Source organism: Paramormyrops kingsleyae, chromosome 4, assembly GCF_048594095.1.
Source record: "Paramormyrops kingsleyae isolate MSU_618 chromosome 4, PKINGS_0.4, whole genome shotgun sequence".
Lineage (NCBI taxonomy): Eukaryota > Metazoa > Chordata > Actinopteri > Osteoglossiformes > Mormyridae > Paramormyrops > Paramormyrops kingsleyae.
The window spans coordinates 13,659,552-13,685,649 of record NC_132800.1 but is presented as its reverse complement, the minus strand read 5'-3'; the positions used below and the strand labels follow the sequence as shown (position 1 = coordinate 13,685,649).

Below are 26,098 nucleotides of genomic sequence, written 5' to 3'. Positions count from 1 at the left end.
TCGAAAGCACATAAACACCATGCTTTTGCTAAGCTTGGCCGTTATTTATCTGCAGGGCGAATAATGATTGCGTCTGTTTAAATACCATTATACATAAACCTGGCGTTTGTAAACGTAATGGCAGTACCGTTGTGGTTTCGTATTTTACACTTCATTAATGAACGTTAGTACGGCTCTCAATAGCGAGGATTGTTTTTATATGTCGCACTAGTAATAATATATGCCCGAATAAATAAAAATGGAAAGTATAAAACTTAAAAGGAAGCGCGTATGCAATGTTTTGGCCAATGGAAGTAAAATGGCTTAAATCTAGCCTAATATAGGCTATAGCTCCTACAACGGAGATGATGACCCTGCACTTGTAAAGGCGTTTGAACTCCCGTTTTGCGCTCCCCAAACAATAGGGAGAGCTCACTAAACGAGAGCCGAGCGACAGCGTTTGCTGAGTACCAGATGACAGCATGACCCGATTCCTTCAGCTGAAGTACAGTAATCGTGTGTAGGATTCCTCTCATCTGGCGTCAGCCATCAGTTGGCAGCTGTGGCTGGCAGTGCTGCCCCCTTGTGGAGGCTCGTTTGTTATCGGATGGCATTTTGCTACTGACGTTCTCTGGACCGTGCACACTTAAGATTATCTTAAAAATTATGACAGATTCCTTAGCTAGCGAAATGCCAGGGACGGTTTATCCAAACTGTGAAGGTCATCTACGCCCACTTTGTAAATGTTAATTCTTAAAGTCGGTCAACAAGTTACCAAAATCCCACTATATAGATTCCTGTGTTTATTGCTATAACCTCAGAATATCCCATGTCAACTGAACAGTGGCCGAATAGGTCATATCATCCCTTCCTAGTGTAATTTCCTCTCACCTGATGGCAAGTGTGGCAAAATAGCGTTTTCCCTCAGTGTTAGGTGAGTATTGTTAAAATGGACACGTTTTGATGACTTGCTTTTTGGAAATATGTACAGAATCATTTCAGTGTCATGAATCCGAACTTGATACCATGCTAAATACATTAATGCCCCTAAACACCATATAGAAGATAAAATAAAGTACTACTAAGAACATATATTAACTGCATAGGTTAACTGTCCCATTTTGCCAGGGGTCCAATTTTAACCGTACTCACCATATGTGAGCAAATTGTCCAAGCAAAAACGTTCTGCTTAAATGTGTGAATTTTTAGACAGTCCATTAGATAATTTGAATTTGTAAGGCTAAATTAAACCATTTAACGGAAATGTAGGATGTTTTCTATGCTTTGGGGTACTTCAAATATCCATCCATCCATCACCACCCATCACCGTAACCGCTTAATCCCAACCAATTTCCCAATTGCTTCTGCCTAAAGTAAATGGAAAAGACTTTTTTTTTTCTCGTCCAACTTTGCTTTTGTGACCTGGTTAATGGCATTTTCAAATGTACCCATTTTTCAGAGGATTCCAGGTAAATTCCGTGCCACAGAGCCCACAAAGGGACACGGACAAAAAAAAATTTCCTCAACAGTGTCGCATGAGCAGCACAAAGTTTCAGAGCATTTTTGTTTTTTGTACCTTTAGGGGTCCCATACAGTGTTGAGTAGCTGATGGAGAATTGTCTAGAACGTACAAGAATTTTCAAGAATTTTCTAAAATGTTGTAGAACTTGGCAGATTTTAAAAGGGCCTTTTAGAATTTTCTAGAACAATCCACAGTAATATGTATATATACAGGGACTCACAACTCACCATTTCAGTTTAGTTCTAGGTGCCTAAGTGAATACACAGACCTATCTGAATTTATCAGACACAGCATCAAGAACCTGACAGCATTCTCCAGACGCCCGCTGCTATGTATGTGGCCAATTTATCAAGATATGAGCAAAAAAGTGCTCTGTGGCTGCATTTGGGGGTTGATACGTGAGAGTGATTTACATTATATATATGCACACTTCTAAAAACAACTCACTTCTAAATAGTTTTGTTCGTTTTTGTATAACTTTACATACATGTAAATCTTGATTGAAATGTTGTTTTATTTATGTAGATGAAAATGTGCAAATTTGCCAGTTTTTACAAAGAATGTGGGTTAATTTCGTTACCCAGGTCACAAAAGCAAAATTTGAAGGGAATAATGACCATTTCTATACTTTTACAACATAAGCAGTTAAGAAATAACACATACTATTAAGGAACAAAATTTGTGTTACATAGTGTTATAAATGTATATATTTTCAGTTCATCACACATGCACATATTAAAGGATGCATTTGTCTTGTATGTCTACCAGTTATAGGCTACATTATATTGCCAAAAGTATTGGGACACCTGCCTTTACACACACATGAACTTTAATGACATCCCATTCTTAATACATAGTTTTTAGTATGGAGTTGGCCCAGCCTTTGCAGCTATAACAGCTTCAGCTCTTCTGGGAAGGCTGTCCACAAGGTTTAGGAGTGTGTTTATGGGATTTTTTGACCATTTTTCCAGGAGAGCATTTGTGAGGTCAGGCTCTGATGTTGGATGAGAAGGCCTGACTCGCAGTCTCCACTCTAATTCATCCCAGAGGTGTTCTATCAGGTTGAGATCAGGGCTCTGTGCAGGCCAGTCAAGTTCCTCTACACCAGACTCGCTCAACCATGTCCTTATGGACCTTGCTTTGTGCACTGGTGTGCAGTCATGTTAGAACAGGACCATCCCCAAACTGTTCCCACAAAGTTAGGAGCATGAAATTGTCCAAATTGGCTTTGAATGCTGCAGCATTAAGAACCCCTTTCACTGTAACTACGGGGCCAAGTCCCAACCCCTCACACCATGATCCCCCCTCCACCAAACTTTACAGTTAGCACAATGCAATCAGGTAAGTACCGTTCTCCTGGGAGCCACCAAAACTAGACTCATCCATCAGACTGCCAGACAGAGAAGCGTGATTCGTCACTCCAGAGAACATGCCTCCACTGCTCTAGAGTCCAGTGGTGGCGTGCTTTACACCACTGCATCCGATGCTTTTTACTGCACTTAGTGATGTAAGGCTTGGATACAGCTGCTCGGCCATGGAAACCCATTCCATTAAGTTCTCTATGCACTGTTCTTGAGCTAATCTGAAGGCCACATGAAGTTTGGAGGTCTGTAGCTAATGACTCTGCAGACAGTTGGCGACTCTGCAGACTGTGTGCCTCAGCATGCGTTGTCCCTGTTGTGTGATTTTACGTGGCCTACCACTTCGTGACTGAGTTGCTGTTGTTCCCAGTTGCTTCAACTTTGTTATAATACCAGTAACAGTTCACCGTGAAACATTTAGTAGTGAGGAGATTTCACCAAAGGACTTATTGCACAGGTAGCATCCTATCACGGTACCACGCTTGAATTCACTGAGCTCCTGAGAACGACCCATTCTTTTGCAAATGTTTGTAGAAGCAGTCTGCATGCCTAGGTGCCTGATTTTATACACCTGTTGCTATGGATGTGATTGGAACACCTGAATTCAATGATTTGGAGGGGTGTCCCAATATTTTTGGCAATATAGTGTATTTATCGATAAGGATTTACTATATTTTAAATTGATTTTTATGATTATATTTACCACATTTAAAATAAATTTTGTTGACAGACGTTGTTTCTAAGCAGATCTTTCTCTGTCTTAGTGAATCTGGAAATGTAAACGAGGCAGTACCGGTAATAGGCGACGGGCGAGCATCTCCGCCGTGAAATTGGCTGGCGGATCTGCAGCCCCTCAGAAGACGGCGCCCTAGGCGGTCGCCTGTGTCGCCTATAGGACTGAAACGAGGTCTTGCTTGGTCTTTTTCCTTATGAATACTGTTTTCTCTAACGTATGTTTCTATATTTGGGCAACAAAATGAGAACGAAGAAGATCGCCCTGGTACGATGACACACGGCACATCCCGCCTTTGGTCCTTAGCGACGGTGTTTAGTGGTGTTTCACCGCGTGTTAAGTTACTCACGTCGATATCAAACCAGGTCCGTTCCCGCTTTGTCGAAGGTGACACATCGCCCCATCGCCGGTTGAAATGGAGACCGCAGGCATGTGACCTTTACGCGGCGTGCAAACGAGGCGTGTAATGATTATTTTAAGGGTTGTAGCTCTCCGGCGAGTTGTCCGTAGCCTACGTGTGATGCCACTTGTCTTACACGTTATGGCTCTCCTTTTCTAACATCCCCTAGCCAATAAATATGTATTATACCTTTCTTTTTTTCGCTTATTTTCTTTTACGTTCTTTTTTATATATAGAATCTATATATAAAACCGGGATATAACTATAAAACATAGTTACAACAGGCCTTAATTCTTATCAATCAACCTATCTTCTGGGGGGTTTAAAAATACATCTATAATGTTACAGGTGCCCCTATGCGTTTTCCCCTCAGTCAAAATACCTTTTGACTATAGTGTGACCAAATTTCTGGGGGAAATTCTTAACTTATGGACGTGGGATGCCAAGAATGGATGTCGAATCACTTAAGCGTGAATCACTAACTTCATGACGCCAAGTTTGCAGTATCACATGGTCCAGAAAACATTCGCCCCCCACCCACCCATGTGTCACCGGCATTGCGGCAGTGCAAGCTTTGCTTTTCTTAAATTCCAGCTAACCCATTAGTCTGTGTACAGTCCTAGGCATTAAATCTTTCCAGATTGAAAGTGTTGTTGCGGTTTTCCACCGTGATAAGTCGCCGCCGTTAAGTGCTCAGTGAAATGCACGCCACCCAGGCAGAACGCATCACACTCCCAGCGCCGGTTAAGCACCTCTGCCCTGCGCAAACGCTTCTCCATCCCCGAGTCGCCGACCTTCCCCTAAACATTTTCTCCCGGTCTACCAGATGTGCCCATTCGTCTCAACAACTAATGACAGTTCATAATAAAGATAAAAAGTCATTCTTCCCTGTCATTCTTCTTCGTTATTATTATTATTATTATTGTTGTTGTTACGCCAGAGCGTATGAGTTAGCTATATTACGTGAGTTTCCCTGTAACGAATTCCCCTTCACTAAAGCATTGAGTAATTTTAACAGAACATATAACTACGGGTTGTGCGGTTTCCGGAAACATTCCGCCTCAGTAACGGTTCTGTATCCCAGATGGTATGAAACAGCAAGTAATTCCCTTGGAAAATTTAGTTAATGATGTGGAATTTAGAGAGAGCTGGACTTCCATATATGGGTGTAAGTGGAGCGCTTCTGCCGAGTTTTTTTACTTTCCTTTTTCCCCTGTTCAGAATTCATTACCAGATTCTGTGCCGCATGTGATCCTATTCATTCGCTCACCACTTGATTCGTACTATGAAGTAGTATGAAAGCAGAGTGTGGTTTTCCTTGTGTAATTGCAGCCAGTGGTACTGCTTGCCAAGGAGGAATACTCTGCGATTCTTTAAAGATCAATCTTCTGGGACATTTTAGTTTTTACTCTTGCCAACCAGAAATATTAAGACCAATAATGTCGGTTCAAAGGCGGGACTTCCTTAATCCTAAGGGCCAGTGTAGTTTCCTCGTTTGGTTTCTATCTGAAGCGTAATTAGATCGCCGAGATTTGGCGAGTTTCTGGATGTCTGTGTCCCTTTCGCCTGCTTTGTTTTCATGAACCGTAAGCGCGTTGTGACGCATTGAATAGCTTCTCTCCGGTACTGTGCACTGGGATATGCGCCGGAGGTTCTACCCTGGACGGGGATCCTAAAGGAGAGGCTCCGATTACATTCCCAGCGCTATAATTAGGGGGAACTCGACGCTGACGCAAGATGGCTAATGTTGGATCTTCACCGTGTATCAGCGGGAATTAGAGTCTGACTTAGTGGCGGCTCTTTGGGGCATCTGCGTTTGTCGATGGACGTGTGTATTTCTGCGCGTTTTCATCATTTCGCATTGTAGCCTCGCTGCTTTCATATAAAAGGAACGGCTCTGGAGATGCAGCTGTACAGCAGTGCATTGATACATTACCCTGGCTCTTCCTGCAAAGTTTCGATCCCCATTTCAAGTGTCACAGATCAGGTGCCTAGGAGTACGGTCACCAGCGTCTCCGTGATCACCAGGACTGACGGCCGAGGTGGCATCAGGCGTACGGAAGATCAGACAGGAGGGAGTGTAGCTGTTGAAAACATGCCCGATCATTCCTGCTACGAAGCAGTACCCAGCAAACCAGCCCACTACACTTCAACTGCCGAGATCCTCGTAACTCGCCCCAATGGAGTCGAGCGCTCCGTTCCTATCCACGTTATTGTGGGTCCGAGAAACAAACTTTCGTCTTCCGCACAATTACAACGCGCACAGCCGTCACTTGTCGACATGAAGGGCCCGTATGTGTCGGACAGCCAGCTGATCGAGAACTTCATGGGTGAGATGGAGGGCGGGGTGGACGCGCTGGACGAGTACCGCAAAGTGCTGGAGAACAACCTGATTAACATGGACAAGACGTCGGCTGCGATGCCGTGCAGAAACGGTGCTGGTGTGGGGACATTGGACAGCGAAACCGGGGAAAGGGCGCCCCCTGGGATAGGAGTCACTCAAGATCGTCTCGAACACTTGGGACATGGACTGGATCCCAGAAGGGGTACAAGAACCGTCCAGATCACACGGCCAATCAGGGAGGAGGACGCGGCGTCCGCTGGAGCGCCTCTTTCAAACGATCCCGAAAGTGCCGTGGAAGGCGAGCTGGAAGCGAGGGATCGGGAGCCGAACTACCTGTCCGAAGTGGAGCGTCAGAACCAGTACCTTAAAGACAGACAGAAATACCGGTTCCACATAATCCCTGACGGCAACTGCCTGTACAGGGCGGTCTGCAAAGCAGTTTTTGGCAACCAGTCCATGCACAGGGAGCTGCGGGAGGAGACTATGCACCACATAGCCGATCACCTGGAGGCGTTTAACCCCATAATCGAAGGAGACATTGGGGAGTTTCTGATAAACGCTGCGCAGGACGGGGTCTGGGCTGGATACCCAGAGCTGCTGGCCATGAGTCAGATGCTGCATGTCAACATACACCTGACCACGGGGGGCAGTTTAGAAAGTCCCACGGTGTCCACCATGGTGCACTACCTTGGCGAAGAAGACGCTTCCAAGCCCACGATTTGGCTGAGTTGGCTGAGTAATGGTCACTACGACGCCCTGTTTGACAGATGCTTGCCGAACCCGGAGTACGAGAGCTGGTGCCGACAGACTCATGTCCAGAGGAGACGGGATGAGGAACTTGCCAAGTCAATGGCAGCCTCTTTGTCCAGGATGTACATTGAACAAAATGGTTCCTGCTGAAGAAATATAATTACGACCTGGATGCACTGTATTGCATCGCCTTAATTGATTTTCTTAGCTGAATTTCAGTTTGCCTTTCATTTTATGCTAAGCCGCAACAGGTTTCGCTCCGACTGTAAGTTTACTGCTGTATTTGTTGTTTTCATAAGAGGAGTAGCCCATTTGTATGAAATGAACCATGAGTTTTCTTCTAGGCTGTTACTGGAGTTTTATTTCTGTCGCTACTGTCTGCCGTGGTAGACAGTTTGAAATATCCGTTTAAAACCTTTATTTATCATATCCATCAAATCTTTATGTGGTCTGATTTCTGTCCTTACGATAAATTGTTGAAGCACTTAAATCTCGGAGTCAAACCGAATTGTCACAGATTAACAATTTTGCTTATATTTATCTGACTTTAAAACCAGTGTAAGGTTTTGTATTAAGTACCTGTAATACGTATTTTTCCAAGTTGTTTGATAGACGAACTTTTGTAATGAAGGTAGCTGAAATGTTTTTCTTTTTAACTGAGGACTTGTATTGTCTCTGAGTATTAAAGGCAATTTAATGTAATATAGGACTAATGCGATGAAATTTCCGTAATTTCCCAATTAATCTTGACCATGTTATCCGTGTGTTTACCTGTTGCGATTGCAGGAGGGGGAATTTTATGAACCGCCATTCGATCGTTCTGTGTTCGTTTACAGTTCTGGATTTCCTGTTGTACCTTCTTGTCATGTTGATGATTAATAAAAAGTAATATTATACATTTGGATTAAATAAATTAAAAATATATATTTTTGCTGTATTTTGGTGCAGTGCAAACGGTTTTTAAATGCGGGGAATAAGACACAATGTGGCGTACTGAGTAAAGTCAAATTATCCTATTTGAGTTACCACATCCACCATAGACCCACAGACAAAGTTTCTTTTTACTATGAATGTATTCTGCATAACTCGTATTTATATATTCAAATGCTATATTGTTTTTAAATCTAATAAACCATTAAGCTGTAAAAAAAAAATATGAACCAGAGACAAAGTTTACTGCCATCTGTAAAACACATAGGCCTACACTGATCAGACCTGCAGGAAAAAAAGAACAGTAATTGTTTTAATCTTATGTTTTGTTGGTTTGGAATGAATCGATCGATTGATTGATTGATTGATAGGCCTACTAATGCCCGTCCTATGTCTTAGTCGGCTGGTTTTACCGCTACTTTAAATCCGAATTTCAAGACTCCGCCTAGTGGTCATATTGTGTCATCAGAACAACACAGAAAAGATATCGGCGTAGTAACTACGGTGGCCCAGAAGGAAAAATCAGAACAACGTTAAAAACAAATTAAAAAGCCAATTCAAAAACTAAAATTATATTTCTGAAAAAATTGTCAAATGAAAACCACATACATGTATAACGTATAATGTAATTAATATAAAATAATAATTATATCACACAAATGGCAATGAACAAGCTTTACGGTATGCGATACTAGTGTTTCCCAACCCAGTGCTCTGGGACTCAGACAGTCCACATTTTTGCTCCCTCCAAGCTCCCAGACTGTCTGGACCTAGACGTTATTCATAATGACAGTACAAACGATACAGAGACCAAAATAAGCAGAAATAGTCATTTTATACAGTTTGAACTGTGACACAGAGACACATTGTGTCTTATTCCCCGCATTAATAAAACTATGTGATGTGATTTTAGTTGCCAAACCAGATTATAAATTTTAATTTGAAGTACTTCATTGATTCACTGCTGATTATTCTGACAATCTCAAAAGAGGCATAAATTGGTAAATTTCTGTTGGGAATGATGAATTTGTAAAAATGATTGCACAAGTACGAAAACTGGACATCAAATAGTTCGTCTGGTTTACAGCTAAACCAGCAAAATCTCCAAATATAATCATTTTCCCTCCCAGCTCCCAGACTGTCTGGACACAGACGTTATTTATAATGACAGTACATATTAGCTAATAACCATATAACCAATTTCATATAACCAATTTCGTTGTACTTGTACAATGATAATAAAGATTCTAATTTCTTCCTTTAAATGGAATGAAGACTTAAACATAGACCATTGAACCTGCAATCCTTGTTTTCAATTGAAACTGCTGTAATTTCATGGTACGATCTTTATTTTTCATTCTACTTCTTAAATATTTCATATATAATTTTGTTTGCAATGTTATTTTTGACTTTTATTTGTTTTTCTCAATATTTTGCCACCTGAATCATGGGTGTAAAATACAAAAATTCAAATTTCAATATTTCTCTATTTCAATATTCAATGTATTCTCTTAAAATCAGTGTGTGGCTCAGTGGTCTAAGCCTGTGTGCCTATAATCGGAAGGTTGCCAGTTCAAACCCAGCCTCAATACATCGGTGGGTCCTTGATCAAGGCCCTTAACCCCCAGCTTCCTGGGCACTGCTATGGGTGGCTGCCCTTCCTGGACAACTTACTCTACAAAGGGCAAGTTGAGGGAGGTGTAAAGACAATTTCCCCATGGGGATTAATAAAGTTTCAATTTTTATTATTAAAAATCCATATGAAACAGCCCTTTTGCATGTCCCTGTCCCCCTGAGCGTGTGGCTCAGTGGGTAGAGGGCCTCAACCCCTTTACACCCTTGGTCTGAACTGAATGTTTTGCTTGTTCGGATTTTTTTATTTTATCAACGTCTGACCAACGAGGAAGTCCACTTAATTGAAATACTTTCAACGTATATATGCTCCTCAGATTCTGCGTGCAGGAAGATTCCCATGTTTAACTGGGGTGAATTTACTGCCTCTTTAAATATTCCGTATTCGGGGGCCCCTATAAAGGGCTGGGCCCCTTTAATCTGCCAGGGCGTCCATGTCCCAGCGACGTCCCTGTGCAAACGTAGGCTATAATAAATGCATAACAATAATGCCCGCAGTTCCTCTAACTTACCTCAGCAGTTTCACTGTGCGAGAAGCAATGAATAGACGATCTGATGCCATTGTTCATAGCACCACGAAGCCGATTAACTAAGCGCGCGACCCATTCACCCAGCGCCAAAAAAGCGCAGCGAAATGTCCTTTACATGGACACTAAACTGGCTCCAGGGATTCTGAACAAAGTAGCATATGCGCGCCGGATTGGGAAGCGGCGCACACTCATAAATTACAACAGTAACGTTTCTAGTTGATGAACGAGGGACGTATCCTTTGGGGAGCATTCATTCTTTGTCCTGGTTATAGTAGCGGGGAAGCTGGGTCTAATTCCAGGCAGCCTATGGCACAGGGTACTGGTACACACTGGACGGGATTCCAGTCCATTACAGGGCACATATACTGTACATTATATACATAATGATACGAAGGTGACATTAGGTTCGAAATACATGCATAAAATATTTCGTGAACGTCTTGGGTATTTTATCTCATGTTTTAGTGGAGCAAATATATGGACAAAATCCTCAAAGAATACCGAACTCTGTGTCAACTTTACTCCGGTCACACGCATTATGGGCATTTTTAAAACACCAGCAAACTTAACTGCACGTTTATGGACTACGAGAGAAAACTCCAGTACATGCGAAAAACCATGCAACACATGCAAGGGCGTGCAAACTCCAAAACAGAACTGAAATCATTTAAAAAGAATGCGAAAATGTATTACTCACCTCAGCAAAACATTTTTTGTGACCTACAATGTGATATGCAAATATATATATAAAAAATACACCGATTAAACACCGATATACCGATAAATGATTTTGCTATGCTTATATTTACGTTTCATTTGCGGTATTTGCGCGTAGAGGTGCCGAACAGATCAGCGTCCTCTCTAGGTGGCGCCAGAGATACACTTTCACGGCTCGTTTACAGTAAACTCATTTGATGAAGTGATTTTTTAACCACTGATAAATGGAGGGGCACAAACAAGTTTATGATATCTGTGTTGCAGAAATAACTCGCAGCCGTCAATCGTGTTGTTTTTTATATAGAAATCGAGGTTAAGGAATGCCGTGGCAGGTGGATGACAGAATAAAGGTCATATAGATGAAGTTATTCTGGAGCTTAAGGTGTTCCATTTCATGTCGTCCTGTCTGGTCGCGCTGTCATGGTGAACGGCGTCTTGATATCAACAGCACGGTCACAACATGGTCTTTCGGTTGTCAAAGACGCGGTTAAAAATTATCCGTTTCCCCTACGATCTTGTTAATTAAGACCATGGATCGCCTCTCCCAATTGTTGACTAATTCGTCATTAAATTGCTGTTTACAAACAGATCCTCCAGCTGATATTTAATTGGAAACGAGCTTGGTATTTCTCATGTGAAATCATTAAGTATTAGAGTACTTATATTGTGAGTTTGAGGTTCCGATAGGAAACCCCTTCGCAAACATTAATCCTGTGTTCATTTCAAGAAGGAAGAAACGATTTTATACAGACCCATAATGACCACTGCCAAAATTACTGACCTGTAACAGAACACACCATCTGAGGTTTACGCTGTTATCTAATTTTTTAATGTAAATTTATCATGTCAGTGGGTACCACAGTTCTAGGGTTGGCGCTAATTTTTAACTTGTTTATTGCCTGAGTTTTGCGAAAAAGCCGCTGTCTTCTGGCAGCATGCAGGCCGTGGTCCATCAACGAGTACTTACACTAGAACAGTGGCCTGTACTACGAAGCGGGGTTACTGGCTTATCGGGGTAACTTGTCGGATTCAAGGTAGTCTGGGCAAAATGTAAGTGAACGAATATGAAGTCCGTTTAAACTGTGGTACCTTAAATCCGACAAGTTACCCCGATAAGCCAGTAACCCTGCTTCGTAGTACAGGCCACATGAATCAAAGTCTTTCTCCAGCCCATATCACATTCGTCTCTTTTCCCTATAATTGGGTCTTTAATTGGATTAAAAACCTTTTTTTCTTGTCAGGAATGGAGACAATTCTCAACGTCCCTCAAGCTGCAGATTGAAAATGCGTCCACGTAGGCAACTGATACACGGGGGAAACAAGACCTTCTCATGGTATCTCGCCATGTAAACACACTATTAATACACTATTAATTGCCACCTCAAATACTTGATTGGAATGTTATGCCAATTGCACATTTCACGGCAAATGCACCGCGAATCCGTCTTTAAAAGGGCATATATTTCTACCCTGGCTTGAAAATAATATGTCGACCGGATCTGATGTCTAAGTTCCACCTGGGGACATTTCTTTTTTTGGATCCATTTACGAAATCTGCAGCTTCACCACGTCCTGCACTATCAAAGCGATTGCACCCCCCCACCCGGATCTGAAAACCGGGCATGTAGCTAAAATTAGCACGCCGTTTTCCCATATAAATATAACTGCTGGAAGAGAGATTAGCTGCTTCAGATCCGGAGCACGCAATCTCAGTCACCATGTGAAAGGGCTCCATCATTACTCCAGCGGCTGAGTCGGATTATGGGGAATTCTTAAACTCAGGAGAAAATCAACTGCATACTGTGTATATTTTATAATTTATCCTTAAAATCGTGCACAATAAAACCGGAGATGTTTAAAGCATGTCTACAGTTACTTTTTTTATGGTGAATAGGAAAAAGGTTTATTGCACAGTTGTACAGCTGACGTGCATCAGGCACACCGGCGAGTGCAGCCCCCAGTGGGAGGGGGAGTCTGGCTTGTCAGGGATCTGGAGGAATTTGATCCAGAGCTGTTATGGGGAACGCGACCCCGCTGTCTTGCTACGTCTCGTAGGTGGGAGACTTCGCGGGAAACACCGTGCATGCAGCTTCATCACTCCCCGTCTTCCTCACTGACCTTAAGTTACACCGGCAACTTAGTGCTTATCGGCAATATTGTGAGAATTTGTAAATCACCTCGTAAGAGAAGCAAGGGCAAAGAGATTCATCGCGGTAACTTGTTTTATTTTCCCAAATCAGTTTCATGTATACGTCTTCTAGGAGGGGAATGGACTTGGCTCGGCTATTCATTAAAGCGTGCAAAATCATATATATTATTATTATTATTGTAGCGTCCCCCCCCCTCGCAGAAACAGCAGTTTAATATGGTGACGTAATCCCTGCAGTCATGTGAAGTTTTTTTTTTCCTCTCCTCTTGACACAAACCATCTCCCTCCACAGTGGCACTCTCTTCTCCCGAAAATGATCACGGTCGCGTTTACCCCCCCGCCCTCCCGGCACACGGTCAGGTGAGCTGGGAGATGCCGTATCCATAGTGTAGGCGATCCCCGCTGTCCAATGCAGCAGGAGACTGTCCACCGCATCCAGACGATCGGAAATAAGGGACCGGGGGAAGAGAGGAGTGGAGGTAAGCATTGAGAGTAAGGGGGCGGGGGGCGGCGGTAGGAGTGAGCCGGACGTGAAGGGAAAGCGCCGTTGTGATCTTTCAACACTTCGGGAGAACTGCGTGCCAGGGACCGCTGCTCAGCCCCGCCGGGGAAGGCGCTCAAAATGTCTGGACACCGGGTGCAGTTCGCCGACCTGCCGCCCCTGAATGACCGGAAAGCCAGCCCGATAATAAACAGTAAGAAGTTTAACATTTTTTGCCGGGGGTGTGTTGGTGGTGCTAGATGGAAAGTGCGTCCAACCTGACCTTGCGGGAATGTTGTTCTTATGGCACTTACATTTGTTCTTGGAATATTGCTGATGCCGACGTTTTATATATAAGTGAAGAATTATGGCGAGGTTATTTAAATTTATATGTGGTGCAATGAAATTAACCCTTTGAGTTCTGAGCCGGTCAGACAGTGTAGTTTCCTAAATAAGCTTATCATCCTGTGATCGTTTTGCTGCTGGGGAAATGAGCCTTTTGGACGTTTAATTACCGCCAGCGTTTTTCCGTCTCCGACCTGTCAGTCGTTATTTTCAAACCTGTTGAATTTTTGAGAACTGAACTCTACTTTTTGGCATCTGTGGACGCTTATTTTTTCATGTGGTTCACTAGAGAGGGAAAATGTTTGATATCCCGATTGGACTTTTTGTTGTTGCTGGAACAAACTTAATGGGATTGCAGTATGACATGTATGGGGGTGACGTGGACTGATTGAATTAACACAAATTTAGTTGGATCTGTGTTTCGGGTCACGTTTCATTCGAGGTAGTCAAGGGTCCCCCAGTAGGGGTCAGAGGTGGGGGAGACGCTTTTCCACGCTGCGTGGAGAGCAGCTCCTCCGGCAGGTAGCGAGTCGCGGGGACGCGAAGCCGGCTTCATTTACACCTGCGGCTTCATTTCTGACCGCAGCCTCGGTGCTTTTCGTACTGTTAATTATACTTCTAACTGCACCATGTCGAGATGCCCTGCATTTCAGCTGCGGGGGCACAAGTAGCTGGTCTTTTAGCGTGACTTCCCACCCCCATCGCCTAGGTGTACCTCAGCGTGTGTTGCAGGATAGTAGGAGCGGCTTGTACCGCGTCCAGGTCGCCACTGCTTATGAAAACCGAGACCGTTTGTTCACAGGCGCAGATTACACACAGTCTGTCTAAACATCACCTTCTGTTCTGTGGTTCGCTGGGCTATAGGTTATGCATATTATTTACTACTGACGTTCAAACACACACACACACACACACACACACACACACACACACACACACACACGCACACACACACGCACACACACACGTTTGTAATAATATCTTTGTGGGGACTCTCCATTCATTTCTATGGGGAAAACTCTAATCCCAACATGACAACCTTACCCCCTACCCAGCCCTAATCTTACCTATAAGTAACCAAACAAAATACGAGACTTTGGGCATTTTTACTTTTTTTTTTTTGATTGCATTCACAGATCTTCGTGGGGACATGAAAAATAATCCCCACAATGTCAACATTACACGTTTATATCACATTATGGGGGACATTTGGTCCCCACAATGTAATATGAACATAATTCACACACACACACCGACACCGACTCACCGCACATTGAAGTGTTTACGTTTTGAAGGTCGCAGTCAGAAATCTGACATGGATACTTAGTGTTTTACTGCTGCCTGACCCATTGCGCTGGATGTCTGTGTCTCCCTCTCTTACATCCAGAGGACCTGCAGAGTAGGATGCCAAACTTCTCTTCTTCTTGCACACAGGAAGCTCCCAGATAGCATCATGTTATTGTTTCAACGGTGAATTAGAGTTAAATGTGTTGAATTATGGTCAGTGTTAAATTATCTACGTTGAAACTGAATTGATTTTTGGTCAGATTTTCAATATTAAAAAATTGATGGTGGCAAAACCTTGGTTCAATGTTGATATAAGGTAAAAGATTTAAGATCAACGTTGTTTCAACCTTTTTGTCTGATATGGAATCAATGTCATTTCAACATATGTGTGCTATCTGGGCTGGCTGTTAGCTCTTTTTTTTTTTTTTTTTGGAGACGGTCGTGGGAGTAATTTATAACGGAGTAATTAAACACTTATAGGCTGCAAGTCAGCTGCGGCAGAAGCCACTGGCGCACCCTGACTTCGCCCTCAGGGCTGACGGTACCTCGGGCTGCTCTGTCCGCCAGTATCTAACACATCGCTCCCGCTCGCGGAACTGAAACGTGCGACAAATGTGGTATTGCGTTGAGCGCGTGCCGGGATTTCCTCCAAGCTGTTCTCCTGGTTTTAAGATGCGCGTTTTTCATGAACCTTTGACTGGGCGTACGACCATACGCCAACACCCCCCCCCTCCCCCCCAGATGGGATGCGCTCATCTGGAGCGCTCGGAAACAGTGGGCTCATTGCAACGGGTTGGGGGTTACGAGTCGATCCTAAAGACGTGTTGGAATGTTTTTTTGTGGAAAGTCATAAGCTGCGGTTTGTGTGTCCTCCCTGTCTGCTAGGTTTGCGGGATGAATTATAGCATTCATCATGCTCCCCGTTCAAACTGCCCCTTTAGACTGAACCCATTCATAACCGGCTCACTTGAGGTACAACCCCCACAGTGCTTGGGACTTGAACCGATGTCCTTCCGGTTAATCTGCGGAATCTCTCATCAAGTGTAACTCCATACCACTTAAACATGTGATGAATCACAAGAGTCTGCCGTGAGATCTTGATTAGGTCGGGTCTATTCATGGTCCTGGGGACAAAGGGGGAGATGATGTAAGTCTGACCACCTCTGCAAACGTGATTTTCCTTCTTTATCCTTTTTCCAGGCAGAAATTTCTCTCATCCATGTCTTTCCAGACCCTTTACTGGAAGCTGGACCTTCCTGGGACTGTCACCTACAGCCCGGCGGTCAGAACGTCCATGTTTTCCTCTTGAAGCGCTGTCGTACCTGCTGTTCTTCCTCGGGGCACTGCCGACCTTAATCCGGTCCATGCTTTCACAGCAAAGTGGATCTCATCTGCTTGGGGGGGGGGCAGCGTCCACCTTTGAGGGGTGTACCATGAGCTGAAGAATCTGCATCGCACCTCCCCCCCCCCAGGCTTAATGGACCTGTTAGTGCACTGATCAAGGCCCAGTTGAGAATTTAGGTTGAACTAACGACAGCTGGCGGGTTCTTTGTGTTAAGTGGGCCGTAAAGGCATTTAATTCACTGAAGTAAAACGCAGCTTGACTTTAGGGATGATAGTCGGTAACACTGCAGTGACACCTGGGCTGCTGTCTGGGGTCTTTGGCTGGTGAGGAGTGCAGCCAGGATCTCTGCCCTTACATGAGATGTGGGTTTGAGTCCCGCTGTGACCTCAAAATGTTGCAGTGTCATAGAGAGAACCTGAGTATTGTCCAAAATACTGGGTGTGGGATGAACAGTGGAGTTTGGAGCACAGAGGGAGATTTCACTTGTGTTTTTGGGCTGTTTTTAGGTTGGCATGTGGCTCAGTGGGCTCAGCCTGTGACTGGAAGGTCACCCGCTTGAATTCCAGAGTCGGCAGAATGATGTCACCGCTGGGCCCCCAGGCGGGGCCCCTAACCCCCAATTTCTCCAGGGGCTGCCTGACCCTGCTTCCTCGGAAGTGTATCTTGCTTTGGATACAATTATTTGTTAAATAACATTTAGGATTGCAGTCCTGTGTTTTGTATGTACTGTTATTTCAGGGTTGTTGCCCCAAAACCAAAGGCTTTGCAATTTCATCCACTAAAAGTGTCAGGTTTTTTTTTTCTTCCCAGTGTCCGCTTGTGTGCGGGAGGGTGGTTGGGGTTTGATCCTCAGTCAGTGGGTGCCCTCTACTGGACAGAGTTGGAAAGCGGTGCTGGTTGAGTGGGTGAAAGGCTGCTATTGTCCCTGAAGGGTAAATATCCAGCAGTATTAGGTGATAAGCGGGATGTTGGCGAGTGAGTGTGGGGTGGTTGTGTACTTTTTTGCAGAGTCTGTCCAAATTCTCCTGCCAGAAGGGTGACCTGCTGAACCCCTCGTTATCAGCGCCTTTATTAACGCGGCGCTTGGTCATCAACCTAACCACAGACAGGGGACCCGGCAGACTGGGGGGGTGGCATGAAACTGACACCAGGTACCGTGAGATGTGTCTGTGTGTGGGGGGGGTGGGGGGTGGGGGGGGTGCTGTATCAAGTGTCCTGCAGATGACGTGACCTTAAAGAAGTGATGCTCCTTTCCTGGGTGACTGCTGGATCCGCTGTAGCCTCATACCTCAAGGGTTGTGGGTTCGAATGCTAGCACTGAGCTTATGAGTGCGTGTGTGATGGACTCGCACCCCATCCAGGGCGGCTCTCGTTCCCTGGCATAGACTCCAGGCTCACCGTTTAGATGACCATGTATGGAATGGATGAATGAGTGCCACCTTCTGGCAGCTGAGTGGCATCAGAGCAAACTGTCAGTCAGTGGCAGTCTAGGTGGCAGTCTAGATGGCAGTCTAGGTGGAGTTTGTGTCAGGGTGAGGAAGCAGCCCGACTGGCAGACAGTCTGCACTGACCAGGCACGAGCAGTGGGGGGGGGGGTCCAAAAATAGCCGAGTGCCACTGTTTCTACGTCGCAGTCTAAGATGACATCCTGTCTGGGAGTCGGATGTGGTTTCCAGGGGAGACGGCAGGAAGGTTTAGGCAGACGAAAGGCTGAGGCTTGGGGTTGGGTTTTTGGGGGCGGGGCATCTGGATGCCCTGGAGGGGATGTTTAACTTGCTGTAGAAGCGGTTTGACGGGTCTTTCTGTCATTGACTGGGGTTTGAACACACACCCATGTGGCTCTCACGCTGTCCTTTACCTGGCTGTTCAGCGCCTTTTCTGAACTCCTCGACTACTTAACACCTCCTGCTCTATATTTCCCTGGCAGGTGTTAATGTGAGACACCATCACTCACTGTGATTGGCTGGCTGTGTCAGGGGGGAGGGGCACAGCTCAATGTAGTGACAGTTCATAAAAGTATCCTGCAAGTGACTGTGATATTAAGCTCCACATGAAGTGCCAGACAGACTTTAATAGCAGCTGCGCGCAAGGTAACAGAGCGGTTAAGGCGCTGACCAGCAGCCCGTAGGTTCAGATCCCTGTAAAGGATTTCAGAGCCCTGGAGTGTGTAACTCTGTCAGCTGTGTTAGCTGGTTAAGTTCTGTCTTAAGGCATTAGAGGATGTTCTGAAGACAACAATAATGTGAGTTCTGGGGGTCTATTTCATTCCTTTGGATAGCGAGCATCTCATGCGAAGTCACTGGGGATGTAGCCCTGCTGCATTCGATCTGTCCAGCCGGACGTGACGTTTTCTGTGAGGACGTCCCTGACCGGAATGGTGAGCGGAACCGTGAGATGTGCGCATTCAACCACGGGGCTCCGTTTTGTTTGATGGTACACTTTTCCATTCACACACACACACACACATACACACACACACACACACACACACACAAACAAACATACAGACACAGGCAAACTTAACTTTGATACCCGCCATCACCTGCCCCAGCCATTGCCCCCCCCCCCCCCCCCAGTGAATTAATATCCTCAGTGCTTATTTCTCTCTATCTTGCACCCCTGTCTGGTATCCTGCCCTCCCCCCCACCAACCCAGGGTCTAGGCAGCCCGCCCAGAATTTCTCAAATGTGATCTACAGATTTACAGAGGCTGCATTTCTGCTAACTGGTCCCACAGAGGAAATTCAGCCCTGGTTGCGGATTTAATAGTCGCATGAAAAATATCCCCCCCCATTGTCTTTTGTTTCCTCCGAACATGGATTTCTTCCTTCCATTTCCCAGAGATTAAAGCCAGACCGACTATTCCACCTGTTCTCATGGAATTAAAGTGCAGGGTTCAACTCCCCCAGCTGAAAGTTGCGTGAGCACCCCCTACTGTCAGGGAGTGGTCATTGCAGCTGCCTGTTGCTCAGTGACATGTTGCACAGTGGCCTAATTATGGTGGGGGGGTGGTGGTGGGGGTAGTCCCTAGAGACTAGTGATGCTGTCTTGCTGTGTTCACTGGCAGCCTTGCTCATCGTTCCCACGGAGAGGCGATGTCAGGCGACAAGGGTCAATCCCAGGAATGCTGGAGAAACAGTCGGAAATCTGAAAAAGGCTGAATGTTTGAATTCGACAGAAGATACTCCAATGGGACAGCAGGGTTAAGGATACCACTGTGGAAGCTCTTCTGTGATTGGGTGGTGAACGGCGCTGACATCATAGGCCACATGGTTATCGGGAGACAATCCGGCTCCTACCAGTGGTGATAAATGTGTCTTTTTCTGTCCCAGTAAATTAATCCTGTATGCTAACCACCAATTTAGTGGCAAGCAGCAGGCAGTAGGGGGCGTTGTAGTTAAAGGATCTCCCTCACCAAAAGGACGGATGTTTGGCTGAGGGGTGCATACTTTGTTCATGCATTTTATTTCATGGCTTCGAATGGCTTTGCATACTCTGGTATTTCTTGTTGAGAAGTTAAATTAATTTCGGTTCCTAGATGTAAAGTTGTGCCTTTCTCGGTGTGTGGATAGCGGCAGGGTACAGGACAGTGATCAGTGGATATGGAAATGAAAGTCACACTTAACGTGTTAATCAGTGTTCAGTTTGACCAGCTTCCTCGGTGCAGGATGAGCACCGAGCTGTGATTTAATAATCTTATTAAGGCTACAATAGTGTGTAGGACGACTGAATTTCGTTGACAGAGATCACATTAGGCCTTGGGGGGTGGGTGGGGGGTGGTGGCTTCAGAGACTTCACTCTTCCCCTTGCTGAACACATTTGTTTATCTGGGCTCATTGTATCCTGCCTTTTGAGTGTAGCTTGTTTGCTGAATCAGAATCTTTTTATTCGCCAAGTACAGAGAAGTACAAGGCATTTCTTTGGTGCGGGTGGCATCATGACACAAACAAAGCACACATACAAATAAACATCTAAAAGTAAAGATACAAGGATTTATTTTTTACAGGAGATGTGCAATGCTGAGTCAAGCATGTGGACAATATAACTAAAGAAATAAATAAATAGATAATGGATGGATGTAATGTGCAAAGAGCTCAGGTACAGTGTAGATGGGTTCAGTTAGTTAAAATATGATAATGAAGCTTGAACAGTGTGTGGTTCCATTATGACAGTTTTTCATGGGTCCTTATTTAGAAGGGCAACGGCCTGGGGGCAGAAGCTGTTCAGGTGACGATTTGTCCTTGGGCTCAGGGCTCTTATTCTTTGCTTTTGCTGGGATGGAAGATGCTGGAAAAGGGAGTGGCCAGGATACAGAGGGTCAGACATTATTCTTTTGGCTCTGTTCTTCATCCGAGATGAGTACAGTGCTTCAAGAGGGGGGAGCTGACAGCCAGTGATCTTCTCCGCACATCACACTGTACGCCGTAGTCTCCTCTTAGAGTGCGATGTTGCAGAGCCAAACCAGACACAGATGGAGGACGTAATAACTGATTGTGTGGTGGCATTGATAAGGCCAGAGGCACTCAGAGGCCCTGGGTGCATCATCCACCAAGCGAGCTTCTTCATCACCCCGATTGGCAATGGAAGTGAGCCCGGCTGGGCAAATGGGAGTCTGATTGGTCAAAAGTGCCAGCTGGGCAACCAATGGGATAATGTTAAACGTATCAGGTGGGAAGATCACATGTTGAGCAATAATAACTAAGACCTCACCGCATGTTAGGATTTGAGACCCGAGCCTAAATCCATGTTCAGCCCCTAGAACATGCTATGACATGTTTTTAACATATGCAAACCTTTTTTGGGACACGCCAAAGTAAGTCAGTTCCTAAATCCACATCCTGCAGGACAGTAGTAGTTCTCAATCCTGTTCCTCCTGCTGGAGTGTTTTCATTCCAACTCCACCTTAATCAGGCTAATATGCTCTTTGCTAGGCTAATAATGAATGTGGCGGTTTGAAATCAGTGTGGGTTGGAATGAAAACGTTCTGGCAGGGGGGGGCGCCAGGAACAGGATTGAGAACCACTGCTGTAGGAATAGGGTGCTGTTTGAAGCTTGTGAGGGATCAGTCCATCCTTCCTGACCTCACTCTGTTCCATTTTTCCGGGCCGTGTCCGGAATGCCGGCTCACACACTTCTGAGGGTCGTTCTTCAACGCAGGTTCCCCTCTCGGACGGCTTTCGGTCCTCAGCAGCATGAAGGCAGACGTGGGCGGCAGGCACTTACATTAGAGGGCAGCCGGACTCACAAATTGCAGTAATTGCGACGTCTGTTGCAGTTTTTATTTATTTATTTTTTTACTCACCGGTGGTGCACTGCTGCTAGGTGGCACAATGATATATGTGACTCGAATTCGGGGGGGCGGGGGGGTTAGTTGCTGTAATGAAGTTGTTTCCGTTCAGCTCCTGTTCGGTTCAAGGACGACGCACCAGAAGGGGGGCACCATGCCCCCCCCCCTCCCCCTGGGGGGGAGCTGTAACATCCTCACCCTCGCTTGTAGGAGAATGTCACATGCGATCAAACAAGACCCGGCGGACGGAGAGAACCTGGAGGGGGGCAGAGAGGTGGGGTGTAAGAGTGTCTGGTGCAGGAAATCTGAACGTGTCTTTTGGGGTTAGTGAGGGCATGTTCTCACAACTTAGTTTACGTATGATTCACCCTAGGTGCTACCATTGCCTGGTACCAATAGGGTATAGGTTCGAGTGCCATGTGTGGAGTTCGCATCCTCTCGCAGTGTCGTGTAGGTTTCCTCTCACAGTCATGCGGTTATTTTAGTTGCCTGTAGGCCGTCTCCCCCTCCCAATGCCATCTAGGATGGGCTCCAGGCCCCTCCCGTGACCCTGCTCAGTAAAAGAGCACAGAAGTTGGATCGTTTGTGAGTCACCAGACTGTCGTCTCCATCCGGGATGAGCTCCTCTCTTACGCTCCCTGGGATGGCTCCAGGCTCCTAGCAATGCTGTAGTGGATAAGCAGTCCTGGCAGATGTATGGATGTCTTGGCTGATGTATGGATGTCCTGGCTGATGTATGGATGATTTACTGACTACGTTGCGCTTGATTTCAGCTGCTGAGGCTCTCAGTAATGATTGATTGATCTTAGGGCCAAACCCATATAAGCTTATGAGACACCGTCGGCTGCTTATTTGAAGAATTGAACTCACAACCCTGGATGTTTGAGGCCAAAGGGTCACTCTGCAGGCTGCTGGAGTTCCTTCCCACGTCGGCTTTCCCCCGATTGGCCGGTCCAGCTCTGGAGTCACATGACCAGCGAGCGGGTTCCCTCCTCGCTCCCGGCTTCCGGGTCGATGTCATCAAACTCTGTCTCGCTCTGCTGGGTCGGTATTTATTTCTCTTTAATTTTCTTTTTTCCGGGGGTGGGGGGGTTTGCCGGAGTGGGAGAATAGTGCTTATCAGAGCAAAAAAAAAGCCTCTACACTCCACTGCGGCTCCTTAATGCCACCTTTAATCTCGGCCGGACCTTAAGCGCCCGCCTTTCCAGAAGCTTCCGCACTGATGCAGGCTTGCCGGGCTGGGTTGGGCCGGGCCGGGCCCTGACCACGTGCACCAGAGGCCGTACGGTCAGCACGTCCTTCAGCATGAGGGACAAGCAGCCTGATTCTGACACTCTGAGCTGTGTGATTCTGTCTCAGTTGGTAACAATTGCCGCTTTGACAGCAGAACTGACAGCTTGGGGATATTTTTTATGTCATATCCCACCTCACACAGGTGCCCCCCCACCCATTTAGACTGGACTGTCCCTTTAACCGTTCATCGCCCCACTGAATTCAAACTCACTAGGCACCATATGAACAGGGGGTACTCTAGTAAAGGTCAGCAAAGGTCACCATGTCCGGATTCCACTGCCGAGGATTCCGGGAACTTTTAAATGACGTCTCTTCCCATGTGACCCGGCTGCAGAATTGGGGGACCCCCAGGGGGGCCTCAGACGCCCTCTTCCCATTGTGACCCTGCTGCAGAGCTGGGGGACCCCCAGGGGGGCGTCAGACGCCCTCTTCCCATTGTGACCCTGCTGCAGAGTTGGGGGACGCTCAGGGGGGCCTCAGACGCCCTTTTCCCATTGTGACCCGGCTGCAGAGTTGGGAGACCCCCAGGGGGGCCTCAGACGCCCTCTTCCCATTGTGACCCGGCTGCAGAGTTGGGGGACCCCCAGGGGGGCCTCAGACACCCTCTTCCCATTGTGACCCGGCTGCAGAGTTGGGAGACCCCCAGGGGGGCCTCAGATTCCCTCTTCCCATTGTGACCCGGCTGCAGAGTTGGGGGACCCCCAGGGGGGCCTCAGACACCCTCTTCCCATGTGACCCGGCTGCAGAGTTGGGGGACCCCCAGGGGGGCCTCAGACGCCCTCTTCCCATTGTGACCCGGCTGCAGAATTGGGGGACCCCCAGGGGGGCATCAGACGCCCTCTTCCCATGTGACCGGGCTGCAGAGTTGGGGGACCCTCAGGGGGGCCTCAGACGCCCTCTTCCTATTGTGACCCTGCTGCAGAGTTGGGGGACCCCCAGGGGGGCCTCAGACGCCCTCTTCCCATTGTGACCCTGCTGCAGAGTTGGGGGGCCCCCAGGGAGGCGTCAGACGCCCTCTTCCCATTGTGACCCTGCTGCAGAGTTGGGGGGCCCCCAGGGAGGCGTCAGACGCCCTCTTCCCATTGTGACCCTGCTGCAGAGTTGGGGGGCCCCCAGGGAGGCGTCAGATGCCCTCTTCCCATTGTGACCCTGCTGCAGAGTTGGGGGGCCCCCAGGGAGGCGTCAGACGCCCTCTTCCCATTGTGACCCTGCTGCAGAGTTGGGGGGCCCCCAGGGAGGCGTCAGACGCCCTCTTCCCATTGTGACCCTGCTGCAGAGTTGGGGGACCCCCAGGGGGGCCTCAGACGCCCTCTTCCCATTGTGACCCTGCTGCTGAGTTGGGGGACCCCCAGGGGGGCGTAAGACGCCCTCTTCCCATTGTGACCCCCTGCAGCATCACGAGCTTATCAGCTTTGTTCCTGGTCTGTTTGCTGTAGTGGCCACTTTGCTAAGAGACTCCCCCACCAGGCACTCCCTGCTGTGAGAGTGAAGGTTATGGTGGGGGGGGGGGTACTGTGAGAAAGGGGGGGTCCACACACACACACACACACACGACCATGCCCTTAGCGATCCTACCCAGTGTTAACGGGCTTACACAATGTCAGTCTAATAATAAACCAAAGTATCCCTCTGATGTCATCGGGCAAGGAACCACCTGCCCCCCCCCATCCCGTGACAACCGCGCAGAGGCCTGGTCAGAGTGTTCTCATTTAAAAAAAAAACCCAAAAAACTGGGAATTCTGGGTAGTTGGACAGAATCCCTGTAAGGTGTAGCTAGCGATGGCTTCATAATGTGGGGTTGTCATGGTTACCTGTTCCAGGGTGTGTGTGTGTGTGTATGTGTGTGTGTGTGTGTGTGGGGGGGGGAAGGGGGGATAACTCTGTATAAGTGTGCTGGGGGCAGTACCTCTATCCTGCTCTGCCGCTACATCAGCAGCCTGTGTGTCGGGGCGCCCATCCTGCCAGAGCTTTTTTTATATTTAATATTATTAATCACATAATCATGTCTTTATATTGTGGCACCATGGGCTCACACCTCCAGGGCTGTGGGTTCGAATCCCGTCCTGGCTCTCGCCCTTGTGGGTTTCCAGCAATGTGCTGGACTGGTATCCCTCAGTTTGCCAGAGTGTGACCCAGGGTCGCCCCAACCCTTTTTGTCATTAGTCATTTCTCTTCCTGTTCTGATAGGTTAATCAGATGGCGGCGCCCCCTGGTGGGCTTTGGCCCTAAAGCAGCCGTTCAGTTTGCTTATGCCTTGGGCTGGCCCTGGTGAGGTGTGAAGTGTCCTCTCAGTCTGGTAACTCTGCCCCATTTATATGTGTGTGTGTGTGTGGGGGGGGGGGGGTGCCGAGGGGTTTCCCCAGAGTACAAATTAATGTTGGACGGTGGGTGAATCTGGCGTCCTGTCAGTCGGCTTCCCTCACGGTTACAGCAGGGTTGTTAAAAAGCATCGCTTTGATCCACTTTTATTAACCCTAAATAAAGATGTTGACCTCCGTGACCTCGGGGCTCCTCGGCTCCGCCCTACAGCTCGGGGCAGGTGCTGCTCTTATCGGGTTCCTTCGTCTCGGTTCTACATGTTCTCCTGTTACTGCTGGAAATGGCCACATAACCTCCACAATTAGAGCGAGAGCAGCATCGTCCCGGATTAAGCAGGAGTCCGCTCTACCTGTGCAGTGTTGGCTCTAAGCCCTTTTCTGTGTGCCAATTCTCCTTAGACTTAAGCCTAATTGGCAGCTACTTTTTATGTCATTTAGGAATTTAATTACTCATTCAGCATTTTTTTCTCTAATTGGGATCAGAAGGATTGTCATCCCATCCAGGGTGTAACTCCAGCCTGATCAGGATGGACAGTTAAATGATGGATGGATTAGAGTGTTTGCTCTCCTAAAATGGCAGCTTGGGACCTCCATTGTTTCAGACAGGACACCCTGCAGTTGTAAACTGAGCCTCCAGGGAGAGCACATGCTGTGGAGCGCGTTCGGGCAGTCCGCCTGTCGGATGCCGTTCCAGAC

General features: G+C 46.8%; 2 protein-coding genes across 3 annotated transcripts in view; both read left to right on the top strand.

The window, feature by feature from the left end:
• The first annotated feature begins 5,249 nt into the window (after positions 1–5,249).
• On the top strand, positions 5,250–8,026 carry LOC111858554 (OTU domain-containing protein 1). The gene has a single exon (XM_023840427.2). The coding sequence runs from the start codon at positions 5,899–5,901 to the stop codon at positions 7,237–7,239; it is 1,341 nt and encodes a 446-aa protein (XP_023696195.1). The 5' UTR covers positions 5,250–5,898; the 3' UTR covers positions 7,240–8,026.
• A 5,332-nt stretch (positions 8,027–13,358) lies between these two features.
• LOC111858558 (sickle tail protein homolog) overlaps positions 13,359–26,098 on the top strand; it is a 107,135-nt gene continuing 94,395 nt past the window's right edge. The window contains exon 1 of one of the 2 annotated variants that reach the window (XM_072710706.1): positions 13,359–13,526. In XM_072710706.1, the coding sequence (XP_072566807.1) occupies positions 13,457–13,526 (70 nt within the window). In that variant the 5' untranslated portion in view covers positions 13,359–13,456. The other variant, XM_072710704.1, reaches the window with a different exon arrangement.

Coding starts and splice junctions, on each gene's coding strand:
- LOC111858554 (XM_023840427.2), top strand. CDS start 5,899: ATGCAGCTGTACAGCAGTGCATTGATACATTACCCTGGCTCTTCCTGC.